This window comes from Alosa alosa, chromosome 12 (assembly GCF_017589495.1).
Source record: "Alosa alosa isolate M-15738 ecotype Scorff River chromosome 12, AALO_Geno_1.1, whole genome shotgun sequence".
Classification (NCBI taxonomy): Eukaryota; Metazoa; Chordata; class Actinopteri; order Clupeiformes; family Clupeidae; genus Alosa; species Alosa alosa.
Genome location: NC_063200.1, coordinates 2543701 through 2561002, shown reverse-complemented (window position 1 = coordinate 2561002; position 17302 = coordinate 2543701). Strand labels below are relative to the sequence as shown.

The 17302-nt window shown below is 42.1% G+C and overlaps 1 protein-coding gene across 1 annotated transcript in view; it reads left to right on the top strand.

Moving 5' to 3' along the window:
- The window catches only part of gpsm1b (G protein signaling modulator 1b), a 69655-nt gene that overhangs the window by 37225 nt on the left and 15128 nt on the right, over window positions 1–17302 (top strand). Inside the window, 2 exon segments of the mRNA XM_048258754.1 lie at window positions 6672–6780; window positions 11376–11490. Coding sequence (XP_048114711.1) covers window positions 6672–6780; window positions 11376–11490 — 224 coding nt within the window.

The window sequence follows — 17302 nt, the reverse complement described above, 5'->3', positions numbered from 1 at the left end:
CATATCTTACCTGCAAAAGGAAAGTTACAATAAAGTTAGTCAGACAATTTTACAACATTACAAAGCATCTAATCAGGCACTCAACACCACTAGTAATACCAATTAATTATATATGTGTGTGCAATAAACTTTACAGCCTACCTAATGTTAACTACACATATAAATATGCGGTGTGAATGTTATTAACTAGCGTCAGCTTGAAAAATAACGTTATCAGTATGACTGATCATGGGCGTTAGATGACAAACTAAGGTCTTTCTCAAATGTTCACCGATATCCCTGGGAAGTGACTGGTTCTTGGCGTAGTGTTTTAATGCAGGCGTTTCATTTTATCGATCATTCCTTATCACGGTCTACAACTACCGACCTATTTTTTTTTACAGTCTATGCTACCGACCTACCATCACAGAAGTAAGCTCTAACAGGTGTCTGTCGTTAGCGTTAGAAAAAATGCAAGCGCTGGCAAACTGGCTAGTAGTTACATTAACATGGCCGGGTTGATGAGGTCCATGCTTCACATTATGTTAGCGTTAACTGCGTTGCTTTATCACATCATACGTTTGCTTTATCACATCATATACTGTACTGACTGTCTAGTGTTATTAATCCCCATATACGGTCAATGAATTTACTCCATGTTGAGATGGCATACATTAAGATTGAGATATTTGAAAACAGCAACAACTAATAAAACCAAGTATATCATGCATGCGGCTATTCACGGGGCTGTGTGCTAATCTTCACTTCAGCGACTAACAGCCTCCCGTTAGCGGTAGCGTTAATGTAGCTGCTAACGTTAGCATCTAGTCGCTGTCCGTATTTCTGTTGTTAGCTCATTAGTATTCACCATACTAAATTGTCACAGTCTATAATCAACATAATAAGCTCTCTTAGGCGTATTTAAGAACACCAATAGACAAAAAACTTTTTCAATTGTCCGCCAGCACTTACCAGACAGAACAAACCCGATTGTTGTTTGTACTGTTTAGCTAACTCACAGCCTTAAAATTCATCCAGCCAGCTAGCCTTCTGCGTGAGTCGACCTGCGTTGTGGAAAGGGGAGGCCCGGGTTTCACTTGACAAGGCGTGTTTAAATGTAGCTGAGTGGCAACTGAGTGGGGCGTGCCTGACGCGACTCCCTGTTCACTCGCATGCTTCAACTTTTGCGCGGCTTCGCACTTCAAATTGGCTCAAATTTTTCCAAGATGAAGCGTCGCCTCGTGACTTCAATTCCATAGAACACTGTAGAATGCAGGCACACTGTCAGTTCTATATACAAGGTACAAAGGTACAAGAAGTTTATTGTCACATGCATATAGTTACTGGAAGTAAGAAATGCAGTGAAATTATGTCTGGTGTCAGCCCTATTTGTGCCAAGTTGGGGGTAAAAAGTGCAGTAGAAGAGGGGTTTAGTAGATTAAGTGGCAAGGGCTGCATAAAGTGGGGGAGGATTGGGATTGGGTGGGGGCACCAACAAGGAGCACCAAAAGGCAACAGGGGCAAGGAAAAACTCCCTTACCAAAGGAAGAAGCCTTGGGCAGATCCACAGCTCAAGGGGCTAATAACTACCAGGGGTCTTGGTGTGTGTGTTGGGGGATGACAGGGGAGATGGGATAGTGTGCTGTGTATGTGGGGAGAGGGCAGTGTGCAATATGTGCTTCCTCATGAGACAATGTGCTGTGTATTGGGTGGGGGGACTTACTATTGCAAGCAGAGTACTGTATGTAATTTATGTGAGTGATGACAGTGAAGATGTGTGTGTGGGCGGGGAGGGAGTGGAGCAGTGACTGTGTGTGTGTAGTGTGGGTAGGTGGGGGCAGTGTGCTGTAAGTATGTAGAGGATGTGTGTTGGAGAAGATCCTGAAGACAATGTGCTGTGTATGGGGTGGTGTGGGGGCAGTGTGCAGCAAGTATGTAGAAAGGCTTACTGTAGCAAGCAGTGTGCTGTATGTATGTGAAGTGGGATGATGAGGGAGGGCAGAAAGGCTAGGCAATCAAGGACATAAGATGGAGGAGAAATCAAAATAATAAATAAAGTGTACAAAAGTTGGAGAAAGTCAGATGTGTGTGTGTGTGTGTGTGTGTGTGTGTGTGTGTGTTTTGGCGTGTGATGAAATAAGAAAATAAATAAAGGTCTGTAGCATAGGGAGAGGGATGTAAAAGTGCTAAAGTCTTGTAGGTGTGTGTGGGTGTGTGTGTGTGTGTGTGTGTGTGAAAGTCATGAGCTGAGAGTGAATGAGTGCAAAGTCAGTATAGTGTGAGTTCAGAGTTGGGAAATGTTTGAGAGTGCTGAGGGGTGAATGTGTGCAAAGTCAGTATAGTGTGAGTTCAGAGGATGGCCTGGGGATAAAACTTCTCCTGAGTCTCTCAGTTCTGGCTTTGTGACTACATAGGCGTCTTCTTGATTTCAGCGGTAGGAATAATCCATTGTTAGGATGAGAAGAGTCCTTCAGAATCTTTTGGGCTCTTAGGAGTACTCTTCTGGAATAGATATCTTGTAGAGCAGGGAGTTGAGTTCTTATAAATACGTTCAGCTGGTGCACTACTCTCTGCAAGTACTACAATCTCTAACTGTGGAGTTCCCATACCAGGTGATGATGCTACCAGTTAGAACACTCTCAACCCGCTGAAGTGTAGAAGGCCTTCATGATGGATGTAGAAACTTTGAATTTCCTTAGCTGTGAAGGAGTAAGTGGTTGTCTGGACTTCTTCAGAACATATTGAGTGTTAACAGTCCATGTTAAGTCTTCAGTAATGTGGACACCAAGGTATTTAAAACTTGTGACTCTCTCTACAGGTTGCCGCTGATCATTAGTGGGGTGTAACTGTAGTTCTGCTGCTGCCTTCTGTAATCCACTACCATTTCCTTGGTTTTATTGATATTCAGTGTCAAGCTGTTAGATGGACACCACTGTACCCACATCATCAACCTGATCCAAGTAGAACTGTTCATTGTTGTTACTAATCAGGCCCAAGATCACTGTGTCATCTGCAAACTTGATGATGGAGGTATGACTACTGTTGGCTTTGCAGTCATGTGTGTAGATGTTGTACAGCAGTGGACTCAAAACACAGCCTTGGGGAGCACCAGTGCTGATGGTTAATGAGTCAGATGTCAGACCCCCACTCTAACCACTTGTGAAGCGGTTTGTGAGGAAGTCAAATATCAGTGACACAGGGTGGTGTTCAGTCCTAAGGCCTTCATCTTTGTGACCAAGGTGAGAGGTACTATCGTGTTGAATGCTGAACTAAAGTCAATGAACAGCATCCTCACATAATTCCCATTCCCCTCCTCCAGGTGAGTTAAGGTGGTGTGCACACTGTAAAAAATAATAAGTAATGGTTACTTGAAAAAGGGTGGAAACTTCGTTGCCTTAAATAAGTTAAGTAAACAAAACTTTTCTCTTCCAAGTTATGTTTACTTGATGTCTACAAGTAATGCTTACTTAGAAGAAGTTATCCTTACTTAAGACTTTAAAGTTCTGGTTACTTACTTCCAACTAGTAAGTTTACTTCATGCCCTCAAGTAAAGCTTACTTGGAAACAAAGTTGTATTTACTACTGTTAAATGAGTTACCCTTACTTTAAGTTGTAAAGGGTACTTTATGTTGGATAGTAAAGTTTACTTGCAGAATATACACAAATAGTTGGCACTATTAGATTAGAAAACTTTATTGTCATTTTGCAGAGTACAAGTACAAAGACAACAAAATGCAGTTTGCATCTAACTAGAGGTGCAAAAAAAGCAGAGAAAAATGCAATCTGATATACAAAGACAGGTGGTGCATAGACAGGATAAGAAATATGCGGTGTAAACAGTAGTATACAGTTGGTTTACAGAAGGTGGTTTAGAGTAATATAAATTAGGTATAAATATGTGCAGTGTATTAGCAGAATAAATATGGATATTCTGTATGAACCATATAGACATATATGTACAGTATACAGCTATTAGCAGTGTGGTAACAGTACTGTAGTGCAGAAACAGTAACATTATAACAGTAGTAAGAATATGTGTATGTGCAGGATGAATAGTATGAAGAGCAGTAGAAAATGCCAGGTATAAGTGTAATTACAGTATGTACATTTGTAAATAAATAGAACACTATGGGTGGAATAGGGGTAGTGCAATTGTCCGTGGGGGTTGGGTGTCCCCGTCAAGGTTTCCATGGTCATGGTGGACACCTCAACAGGCACAGGCAAGGAGGCATTGGGCGGGGGGCTTAGTTGGTTGGTTGTCACCGGGATGCAGAGCTAGAGTTCAGTAGGGGTGACAGCCCTTGGGGAAAGTTTCCTCTGAACCTGCTGGTTTGGGTGCAGAGAGACCTGTAACACCTCCCAGAGAGTGGGGTGAACAGTCTGTGGTTGAGGTGAGAACAGTCTTTGATGCTGCGTATACATGCAAGCATCACTTGCCCTGGATAGCCTTGATGGAGGGAGTGAGGAACCCGGTGATCGTTGGCCAGTTTTCACCACCCTCTGCAGCTTTTTTTCGATTAGGTATTCTGGTGTAACCTCCATGTTTCAATCAGTAGTATTTGAGCAACTGACCTCTGACTTCACATCAAACAAGCACAACACATGTCCAGTTCATTTGCTCTGCATTTTCAGTTTTCCAACTGCAAAAAGAAAAAGAGGGCAAAATTATTATCAATATGCATCTATTGGCCATGTTTAACTAAAACAGCTGATTAAGTTTATCACATTAAATGTTAATTTAAATTATTTCTCCAGAGACCTAATTAATACTGTTAAGCTAAAAATATTATGATTTGGCAACTTAATTTTTTCTCTATTGCTTCAGGCCTAGTACATTTATCACAATAGAATTTAAAATGTCAATCATACGTTGGAATTATATGGATGCCATTTTGCACCTCAATAGCGGCACATTTCGTTCAAATTCCACACACTGCAACCTAAGTCCTCTTGCTAAATCACAACGAAAGATTTTAGATAAAGACCATGGCTTTCTCAGTCAGTAAGGTTATGAGTCCAATTATCCTAATTGTTTTATCAATACAGTAGGAATATCGGCGTAAACCATACACAGTTTAATCTTTACACGTTTTGAATCAACTAGCATGCTAGCAGGCGTTTCTCATGAGAAATGGCTAGCGTTAGAACTAAACTTCATTAAGAGAGCTCATGAAGACAACTGCTATTGGCAAAATTTATACAGCCTAGTTCTAGACCCCAGGCGCCACCACTTCCTCATAACCCGATAACATAAAAATATCAAAGGGCTTGAATACCTAGAATATTTGTTTTCTGCTCTGCATGGTCTGAGGCAGTGTTCTTTGGTGTTAACTTTCGCATAGAAGCTAGCTGCTATCAGTTAGCTGCAAACTGTTAGCAGCTAAGCGATATATCGACCACTTAGCAAGTTGAACTTAACATTACCCAAGCTGTTAATGAAACCGAATGTACAGTTTTGCACAAATGCTGTTAGTTCAACCTATACTGTAAACATTTGACACATTAATACATACTGTAAACTTACGGACAGGACAGAGCAAGTCACTGGTGAAGCTGCGTTACTCCCATCCATCAAAGTCAGCCACACCGTAACACTGCCGACCGTTGGCTGTGGAATCAGAATGCTCCCTCTGCTAACTGTGCGTGTGCACTCGTGAGTCCAGTTTACTCAGGTCTGAGTTGTGAAGCTTACTTGTGTATCTCAAGTTTTAGACCCCATAGTTGCAAGTTCGGCACATTACTAATGTTACTCTAGTAAGAACACTAGGTCAGCCTATAGTAAGTAAAGTATACTTGTGTTACTGCAGTAAGATGTAGTGTCATTTTTACAGTGCATGAGGTTTGAGATGGCATCCTCTGTAGACCTGTTGGCTCTGTAAGCAAATTGGAGGGGGTCGAAGGAGGCAGGGAGGGATGAGCAGATAATGTTTTTTATATATATATATACAGTCTATGGGCTAGACAGACTGAAATACTTGAAGAAAGAGATTCTGGGGGCAATAATGTATCTTCTTTTGGCCTCTCTAGACATTTGTTTATGTCATTTGTTCTTCTTTTGAGATGTGGACTATTTGAATGGCCCAGACAGTCACCCATTTCAATTCATTTAATTTTAAATTCATTTCATAGCAATTCAGTTCAGTTCAGTTCAATTCAGTTCAGTTCAGTGCATTTCAGTTCATTTCAGAGCATTTCATTGTATCCAAAGCCTGAACTTATTCCTCTCCTCATCTCCTCTCCTCTCCTCCCCTCCTCTTTGTCCTCCTCTTCTCCCCTCCTCTCCTCTCCTCATTTCTTCTCCTCTCCTCTCCTCATCTCCTCCTCTCCTCTCCTCCTCTCCTCTCCTCATCTCCTCTCCTTCCTCCTCCTTTCCTCCTCCTCACCTCCTCCTCTCCTCATCTCCTCCTTCTCTCCCCTCCTCTTCCTCCTCTCCTCTCCTCATTTCTTCTCCTCTCCTCTCCTCATCTCCTCCTCTCCTCTCCTCCTCTCCTCTCCTCATCTCCTCTCCTTCCTCCTCCTTTCCTCCTCCTCACCTCCTCCTCACCTCCTCCTCTCCTCATCTCCTCCTTCTCTCCCCTCCTCTTCCTCCTCTCCTCTCCTCTCCTCTCCCTCCTCCTCCTCTTCCTCTCCTCTCCTCTCCTCATCTCCTCTCCTCCTCTTCTCTCCTCCCTGTCTCTCTCTCTCCTCTGTAGGGTTGGTGAGGGCCGTGCCTGCTGGAGTTTGGGCAACGCCTACGTGTCTTTAGCAAACCACCGGCAGGCTCTCCACTACGCCCGCAAACACCTGAACATCTCCAGAGAGGTGAGGGACACACACACACACACACGCTCACACACACACACACACACCTGAACAACTTGAATTTCCCCTGGGGATCAATAAAGTATCTATCTATCTATCTACCTCCAGAGGTAAGGGCCACACACACACACACACACACACACACACACACACACAGCACTGTACAGGTTGACAGATTGAAGATGGAACACTATAACATTACAGTAGCCTGACGAGCCAGACCCACATCAAGATGTAGGGATGTGGATCAAGATGTAGGGTCTGGGAACTCACCACATCAAGATGTAGGGTCTGGGAACTCACCACATCAAGATGTAGGGTCTGGGAACTCACCACTGGCAGTGTTCAATTCGAGGGGCGGGATAAACGGTTGTCTTTCAAATTCCCCTTGCACGCAATAGGATAGCGCTACAACTCATGAGTCCCATGCGTTTTCCCACCAGTGGAGCTAGTTGGCTAGTTGATCAAACTTTTGTTGACTAAAAAAAAAGCTTAACTGGAGTTGCGCTGTTTGCCAGCAGCAGCATCCATCTTCTTTGTTTTCAACTAGCAGGGAATTCATGCAGAACCGTCGCAACTCTGCCGTCATTATGTTAAGCCCGCCCACCGACTCTATACACGATATGATTGGCCTGATCGAAGTTTGATTTTTCCAGCTCGCAAGCTAACAGAGAGTTGCTAGACTACCCGGGCTGCAAATTACATTTGCTGCCGCTAGGGTGCGTCTAGATTTCTCATTACAGAGCAGTTATTGGAAATATCAGCACCCACAAATAGCTCTTATCCAATTAGATTACTCAGCTCTAACTGATTGTAGCTTGATTAAGATGAGATGAACTCAGTGGTGTCGTTAGACCTGGGCATTCGGGGCTATAGCCCCGGATCCTCTGGGGATAGCCCCGGATCTATGGGCCAACAACAAAACTCTAATCGTGAATGAAATAAATAGCCCCGTAGAAGAGACTTTTGTGTTTTGTGTCCATTGTGTGCATTGTGTTGCCCCCTGCAGGTAACCCCCAGAACCTAGTCAACGTCAGCCGTTTCTCAGACGTAACCCCAGGCCTAGGCAGTTAAGACCCACGATACCCCCTTGAGGTTATTGTAGATAGCAGGGACCTACTGTCGAAAGTGAAGTCATGACGTCTTCCCTCTGCGGGCAGATAACCTATTACTCCTATTTTAAATATCCCCTTGGAAGTTGATCAGGCTTCCGTGGTGGATTTATTGAGATGTTTATGAAATAAGGAGCGACTACGCCTAGGTCTGGCTAACGTGGTCTGGCTAACAGTTGGCTAACGTGCGAAGATGTTTGACCCTAGAATTTATCTAGAGACACAGGTTATAGGCTACTTCTTGCTCAGGTTTTATAAGGATTGAGATTTTATTAGTCCAACTAACCCAAGTCTTAGACAGAGCAGATGAATAACCACAGAAGAGTCAAGTTATCTTACCCTCCTGCTGGAATTCGTAGAAAAACCAAGAAAAGACAAAAATACTGCTTGAAGAATTGGATGCCAAGATTAAATGAGTTCTTTACTTTTCAGCACTTTGGGGATGTTAACAAAATGCGGTAATATCCACTTGCAGGTTACAATGTTATAGAAAATATAAAAGAGTAAATCCACAAAATAGGAAAATAGTAAATCCACACATGGAGAAGAGATTACAATAAAAATGGTAAATCCACAAATGGAGAAAAAAGAGAATAGAAAGGAAAAAGTAAGTCTTCAAAAAAGGGAAAAAGTCAGCTGATTGTCTTCTGCAGTCACTCTCTGTCGGAGTAGCAGGTCTGATATCTGCAACAGGTTCCACAGAGTTTAGGTCCTTGACTCAGCCTGGCACGGCGTCCAACACTTTGCTTCTCAACGAATTTCGGAGGACGAATTCTAACAACCGCCGCAGCGACATCATAAAGCAATAACCCAACGAGTTGAAGGAAGGAAAAAAAAAGAAGAAGCAGCCCGATCATTTGGTTCGACCCTATTTATACTAGGTGGACTTAACCTCCCCACACATTCCTGAGACAAATCAATCCTATTTTCCCCGACAGTTTAGAACCTTCTAGAAGTTCCCCGATGGCTGGGAATATTCTCCGTTAGCTGGGAAAATTCTCCACGATAGCTAATACATTCTAGAAGTCACTGATCTTAACCAACAATTTAAGATGACACGCATTAACATACTTCTCCGGGTTACATTTCAGAGATGATACATTACATTCAGGTTTACAGATAGTTTCCAGAGGTTACACAAACAGTTTACATTCAATGGCAATTATAACCATGTGACACATTACATTTAGCAACATACACTTTTACAGTCATCAAGAGAGATCGGTTACATTCTTACAGGTTACAAACACTTATGGCATTAACTCTTCACACAATGCAATCTGAATACATTCATTTAAACAGTTTAAGGCACTTTACCCATTTCACAGTTTGAGACATACAATTCTTTACATGCATAATTCCCTAGACTTTACAAGGTCAGGCTACTAAAATACATGTAATGATACATTTCATTCATCGCACTTTATTATTTATTATGGGGTCATTGTTTGCAGTTATGGTTCATTTTCCATTCTTTTATTCACATTCAATAATCATCAACTATTTCTGAGGTCAGGGTGATCTGGTTTAGTAATCCTGCACATTGTTCAACATCTGCTTCAACACATTCATTCACTTCCACGCTTTCAGGTGAACTTAATTCAAGAGTAGGTTGCAAGGTCTTTGGTTTAACATTACGATTCAATTCCTGGTCAGTTTCTTTCCTAATTTGTCTAATCATATTTTCTAGATCAGAGATTACCTTGATAGTTAGCGCTGAATCTAGCCTTTCTGCGTTTTCGCCTTGTAAGACGTATTGATTTTGTGCTATCGCTCTGGGGTCCATACGGTTGGTGTTCTGGCAACACGTCAGCATTAACAGCAGCGCAAGAAAATCTGACGTGATCTGGGCAGGTTTAGAATCATTTGTTGCAAAATGTTGCAATTTCAATTCTCCTCTACCTATTACGCATTGCTGTTTCATGCTTCTACTAACTAGCCTTAGCGAAATAAGTATACAGAAGGACAAATGGATATTAGAAGTTTCTTTAGAGAAAAAAAAAAGGGCAGAGCAGGGACAAGAAGTGGAAACTCACAGTGTGTCATCATCCCCCGCAACCCAGGAGGACATTTCAATCAGCTCAGTTTCAATATATCGTGATTTACTATTGAATCACATGCGCAGTAGATATGGTAAACCTGACCTCGTTTGAGGGGGCTTCCAAGCAATGCATGTTGGGCTTGATTTTGTCAGAATGGAACTTTTTCTTTGGGCAAAAGTTTGTGATAGCCTACACAACCCAAATGCATTGCTTTCAAGGCACGATGTTTATTCTACAGGCTATTTTAATGTCATATTTTGGGTGTTGTATGTGGTGCACTTTGGCAGAAGAGACGTTCTCCTTACACGGTCTTTAAAGATCAAAATATTCAGAATGCCGTGACGTGAGTCATTACAATTGGCCTTCCTTTTCATTCTCAAAGTAGGTTAAAATTGCATGTTCATCAGCCCGATTTTCAAAATCTCTCAGGGGAGAAACCCCCGAAACCCCGGACAAAAAGTTCTCTAACTTCTGGGCTCCAGCCCCGAATGTTTTAAATAGCTAGCGACGCCCCTGCTACTATACTCTCTCACATACACTACTATAGTCTCTCACATATACGACTATACTCTCTCACATACACTACTATAGTCTCTCACATACACTACTATATACTCTCACATGTACTACTAAACTCTGTCACATACACTACTATACTCTCTCACATACACTACTATACTCTTTACTCTCTCACATACACTACTATACTCTCTCACATTCACTACTATACTCCTTCACATATACTACATTGGAGATTGTAACAGGGACAGATGTGTTGATGTGTGTGTGTTCCTTAACATAGGACAGATGTGTTGATATGATACTACATTGGAGATTGTAACAGGGACAGATGTGTTGATGTGTGTGTTGGAGACTGTAACAGGGACAGATGTGTTGATGTGTGTGATACTACATTGGAGACTGTAACAGGGACAGATGTGTTGATGTGTGTGATACTACATTGGAGATTGTAACAGGGACAGATGTGTTGATGTGTGTGATACTACATTGGAGACTGTAACAGGGACAGATGTGTTGATGTGTGATTACATTGGGACTAATAGGGACAGGACATTGGAGATTGTAACAGGGACTGATGTGTGATACTACATTGGAGACTGTAACAGGGACAGATGTGTGTTAGGGACTATAACAGGAATAGAATAATAATAATAATAATAATAATAATAAGCTTTATTTGTATAGCACCTTTCATACACAGAATGCAGCTCAAAGTGCTTTACATTTGAAGCATGTAACACAATAATAGTCAGTCAGTCATTATCAATCACTTTATGATGTGTGTTGAAGACTGTAACAGGGATAGATGTGTTGATGTGTGTGTGTGTTGGAGACTGTAACGGGGACAGATGTGTTGATGTGTGTGTGTGTTGGAGACTGTAACGGGGACAGATGTGTTGATGTGTGTGTGTGATTCCAGATTGGAGACCGGAATGGGGAGCTGACGGCTCGGATGAACGTGGAACAGCTGCTGGAGGCCCTGGGAGTGAAGGAGGCTGACCTGTCGCCCTGCGGCTCCGAGTTCGAGATGCAAGGTCTGTGTGTGTGTGTGTGTGTGTGTGTGTGTGTGTGTGTGTGTGTGTGTGTATTAGAAGGTCCGTGTGTGTGTGTGTGTGTGTGTGTGTGTGTATTAGGTCTGTGTGTGTGTGTGTATTAGAAGCTGTGTGTGTTGTGTGTGTGTGTGTGTGTGTGTGTGTGTATTAGAAGGTCCGTGTGTGTGTGTGTGTCTGTATGTGTGTGTGTATTAGAAGGTCTGTGTGTGTGTCTGTATGTGTGTGTGTGTGTGTGTGTGTGTGTGTGTGTGTGTGTGTGTGTGTGTGTGTGTGTGTGTGTGTGTGTATTGGAAGGTGTTTTTTTTGTGTGTGTGTGTGTGCGCGCGCACATTGGGAGGTGTGTGTGGGGGCAGACCTAACATCTGGGCACATTTATGGCCACTTCTAACAGTGATCATTACTGCGAGTGAATATTTCTTTAATCAACATTCATCTTACATTCATTATGAGGCATCATGAATACAGGTTATGTCATAACCTTTTATGGACATGTTAATAAATCTTTATGGACAATGGGTTAATAGAACATGCAAGCAATGTCTTCCTCTGCTATTGCAAAGCAGACATGACATTATATTATTATTATCAGTAGATTTAAACCAATGCTATTTTCCTCTTTAATGGGTGAGGGTACTCTTGGCAGTCATGGCTGGAGTCCTACTTTTTACACCACACCCCTGGGTGGCGACAATGCCCCCTTTGCCATGAGATCTCACTCAGGGGCAGAACACCCCTCCTGCCAGCATGTTGAGGCTACTGCCCTCACAAACACACACACACACACACACACACACACACACACACACACACACACACACACACACACAGGGTCTCCCTCTCTCTCTTTCTCTCTCTCTGCCACAGACACACACACACACACACACACACACACACAGGGTCTCCCTCTCTCTCTTTCTCTCTCTCTGTCACACACACACACACACACACTGATGCACACATACACATACACATACACATACACACAGATGGCATACACTCACAGTAGAGTCACAATGATGATCACGCCATATCTCAGCTCTATCCACACACACACACACGCGCACACACACACACATATACGTCACACACATTCCACATAGTCAGTAAGACACTCAGTCACTGTCAAACACACACACACACAGACTCTCACTCACTCTCCAGACTGACAGTAATTATCAGCAGTGGAGGGAGAGTTTATGCGTGCGTGTGTGTGTGTGTGTGTGTGTTTACGCTGCTGTCATGGCGGAGGTAAGCTCAGGTCAAGTGCTTTCCGTGGAAGCTGGATTACTGGAATGTTTTTCAGTTCCATCGGGGCCATTCATGATGCCACTCCAGGGTGTGACGTCTGTTCTGTGCTGTGTGTGTGTGTGTGCGTGCGTGCGTGCGTGCGTGCGTGCGTGTGTGGTGTGTGTGTGTGTGTGGTGTGTGTGTGTGTGTGTGTGTGTGTGTGTGTGTGTGTGTGTGTGTGTGTGTGTGTGTGTGTGTGTGTGTGTGTGAAGGGTGTGGGTCCTGGTGGAAAGGTGGAAACTAATCAGCCTATCAGAGGCACCTCTCAATTCTGTGTTCCTGAAGCAAACTGTTCATTGGCTGGCTCTGTGTATGAAGTCAAATGGCTCAAGTGAAATGGATTACGATCAAGGAGTGTACCTTTAATGAATCCAAACTCATGTCTCTTAGTGAGGGGGGATAATAGACAGAACCTTTAATGAATCCAAACTCATGTCTCTTAGTGAGGGGGGATAATAGACCAGAGATGGCAAAAGTACTCAATTCCTGTACTCAAGTAGAAGTACAAATTCTTGTGTTAAAAAAATACTCTGGTAAAAGTAGAATTACTGATTTAATTTCTTTACTCAAGTAAAAGTAACAAAGTACAGGCTTGGAAATTTACTTAAAGTATAAAAGTAAAAGTAGTTTTGTGAATGACAACCATTTTTTATGCAAAAGTACCTGGACCACACAAATGTTACTAGAGTACAAGAGTCTCTCTTTTTAAATCTTCCCATAACCTGTTGGGCCATTTCTAGGCTTCTAACCTATGTCAGGTTCTGATATAGAATGACTACACAAAATGGAATAATTACACAAAAGTCTAATTTTGCATTTTTGTTTGTTGGCTTCATGGGTGTGTATAAGATGGACTATACATCTGCACAACTATTGGATAAAACAACATGAATATTTAATTCCTATGGATTCCTGTGAATATTTCAAGACCAGGAATGTAGTGGTAAAATAAGAGGTGGGTAAACTTGGGTATCAGACTTTTAGAAAAGGCATTCAGAACATGTTTGATGATGCTGGAGGTTATTGTCAAATGTTTATAACAATACAAGTGGCATTAAGTGGTTCATAGAGTGTTGATGAGTGTACATATTGTTATTGTGGATAATACAGTGTGATTTTTAAATGTTAACAGTTGTAATTGGTGAATAAACTCTTTTGAGAGGTGGATAAACTATTTCTGAAATGTCAGAGGTGGGTAAACATTTACTTGTGTTTAGCCTTCACTATATCCCTGTTCAATACCCAAATGCTGCATATTGCTAAGGATATAGGCTACACTACAGCTAGTAGCCTAGTTAGGGAAGCACCAAAGCCCGTCTACGGAGAGCATGGCCACTCCGTATTAAGTCCCATTGTACCGAATTTTGGATGCAGTTCCACCAGAGTTCCACTGGGGGCGATCGCCATGAGTGCAAAATGAATGGGAGTCAATGGAGCTAGACGGCTAAATTTGTCTCCTACACCTGATTGTCGTTGACAAATCTCAGATTTGATTGTAGTTTGTATAACTTCAACATGGGTTATAGGTCAAAAGTTGAATGAAAGAGTCCTTATGTCCTTTTGATTTCTTACAGGTTGGGTCGTTGTTGCACATAACACGCTAGCATTGTGCTAATGAATGACGTCATTGACACATTTGAAAGGCTTTTTAGAACAATTAAGTGACTTTAAAAAATATAATACTCAACCAAGTGTATTTTCTTTGCCTCCCCTTTCGAATACAATACTCAAATTACTTGAAAAAAAATTATATCCCGAGAAAAGTGGATTTTGAGGGGTACAGCTCCATAGACACATTTGGCAGCATTTCCCTCCAATACTTTCCGTCTTTTTTACCTTTTCCGTCCCTCATGGCATCTTTCCACCATCCATCCTCCCTGACGCTTATACGGTATCTGAGAAAACTTTTTAGGAAAGACGGGCTATATGGACCCAACCAATTAACTCTTCTTGGAAGGGGAGAACAACCCATGCAGAGAATACGAACGTGTGTAGACAACTTTAAGAGAAGATAGATTAACGTGACAAATGCCAATATTTTTCTCCAATCCCTCGACCGGCCCAAAAGTTAAGCGGCCCACCGGGAATTCTCCCGATTCTCCCGATTCCCCACTCCGGGCCTGGAGCAACCATATTCCCATCCGCTATTGATGACGCAAAAAATAATAACGGTAGTGAAATGATTTGAAACTAAAGTAACATGCCAGTTTTGTAAAATGTAAGGAGTAGAAAGTACCGATATTAGTGTTAAAATGTAAGGAGTAAAAGTAAAAAGTAAGCCTCAAAAAATAAATAGTAAAGTAAAGTAAAATATCTGAAAATCTACTTGAGTACAGTAGCAGCATTTGTACCTTGTTACTTCCCATCTCTGTAATAGACCGGACCTTTAATGAATCCAAACTCATGTCTCTGTGCTAGAAAGGGTTGACACCCCATGCTGACACCCTATGGTAAGAGATACAAGTAGTGTGGAGCACAACATCATTCTCCAGGCAGTGGCCCCGCTCATGTGTGTGTGTGTGTGTGTGTGTGTGAGACCTACTCCCTCCTCCAGGCTTCTCTCTATTGACCCCGCACATGTGTGTGTGTGTGTGTGTGTGTGTGTGTGTGTGTGTGTGTGTGTGTGTGTGTGTGTGTGTGTGTGAGACCTACTCTCCCTCCTCCAGGCTTCTCTCTATTGACCCCGCCCATGTGTGTGTGTGTGTGTGTGTGTGTGTGCATGTGTGTGTGAGACCTACGCCCTCCTCCAGGCTTCTCTCTAGTGGCCCTGGAGACAGCCAGACTGAGCTGCAGCTTTTGAGGATGTAATTATGTTTGTGTCTGCTGATGCTGCGCTTCAGGGTCCATGTGTGTGTGTGTGTGTGTGTGTGTGTGTGTGTGTGTGTGTGTGTGTGTGTGTGTCTCCCCTCTGCTCCCCGTTGCTGAATGCATAATGCATGGCGTAGCTCTCAGACACTCTTTAACTGTCAGTAAAGGCGCTATAAGAGACCACTCCATCGATCACCATCCAGTGAAAACACATGCATCAGCAACACACACACACACACACACACACACACACACACACACACACACACACACACTCAGGTACAACCCGAGTGTATGTATTTCTCTCACTCTAACACTTTCAAACACTCACACCCACACACAAACTCGCAGAGACACACACAGTTACACTCTGTGTTGCACACCCAAACATACATACACATACACACACACACACACACACACACACACACACACACACACACACACACACACTCACTCACTCATTCCCTTTCACACTCACACTTAGCACTTAACATATACTATTATTTTATTTACAGTATTGCTACAATGTTGAGGAGCTGAAAGCCAAGATAGATTTGTATGCTCATACTGGGTTTAATGAGAAGAGATTAGTGTTAATTTTGTCACCTATTTTAATTTAGTCATAGTCTTAGTCTTGTGTGAAATGTCCCTTTTTAGTCTTTGTCATATTTAGTCATTCAAATATCATTTTTGTTAGTCAAGTTTTAGGTCCACTAAAAGTCTCATCATTTTAGTCTAGTTTTAGTCAAAAGAAAACTAAAGGTATCTTAGTCTTAGTCAGTTTTAGTCAACACATTTTTAGTCTTTTTTTTTTTTTAAAACAAATTATTTCTGATTACCATTTGAGTCAAATAGTGTTTCACACATCTCAATTTTCCAACAATATTGTGTGTCCACAGGGCTACTGCCTGTTATAATTACTCATTCTGATTTTTGTCAGTCCGTGATGTTTACATGCACAGGTAAGTCGAAAGCTACAGTTATAGCTCGGCTGGGATTTGACCATAGACAGTAAAGATTTGACTGGACCACTGGCATATTAGGTAGACCAGTGTTTCTCAAAGTGTGGTGGGATCACCAAGTGTCCAAGGCGAGCAGGCGTGGGTAAAATATAATATAGATGAGTTGTTTGCCAAATAACTTGTAGTTAAATCCAAACAGTTCTGCAACACTGTCTATGTAAGATATGCCAGTTTAAATCATACAGAATGAATCCTCTGACACAATAAGCAAAGTGCAAAGACAATAAGCAAGGTGGTTCAGTGAGTAGGCCCATAGACTAATTATAGGCTACTGTTGAAGTAGGTCTAATCTTTTTTTTAGCTAGGGGTTAAGTGGTCCTGAAACTGAAAAGTTTGAGAAAACACTGTCGTGAATAAAGTATTAATGTTTTACTCCTTCGCTAGATGGCTATATGCTAAAAACACAACACATTCCCCAAACAGACTCTCCATCTTAGCCATAGCTAACTTGCTAGCTTAACTTTCTATATTAACTTACTTGCTAGCAAACTTTTGCATCATCAGTCCTAACTAGATGAGAAGTTGACATTACATGCTGAACATTTTCGTATGGACATTCTGGGGATGTTAATTTGTATGAGAGAAGTGTCAACTTCTGGGTATGTAACAGTGGCATAAAAGCTTAGGTAGTTAAGCTTGCTAACTCTGGCAGAAATCTCCAGTGTTCTTGTTCC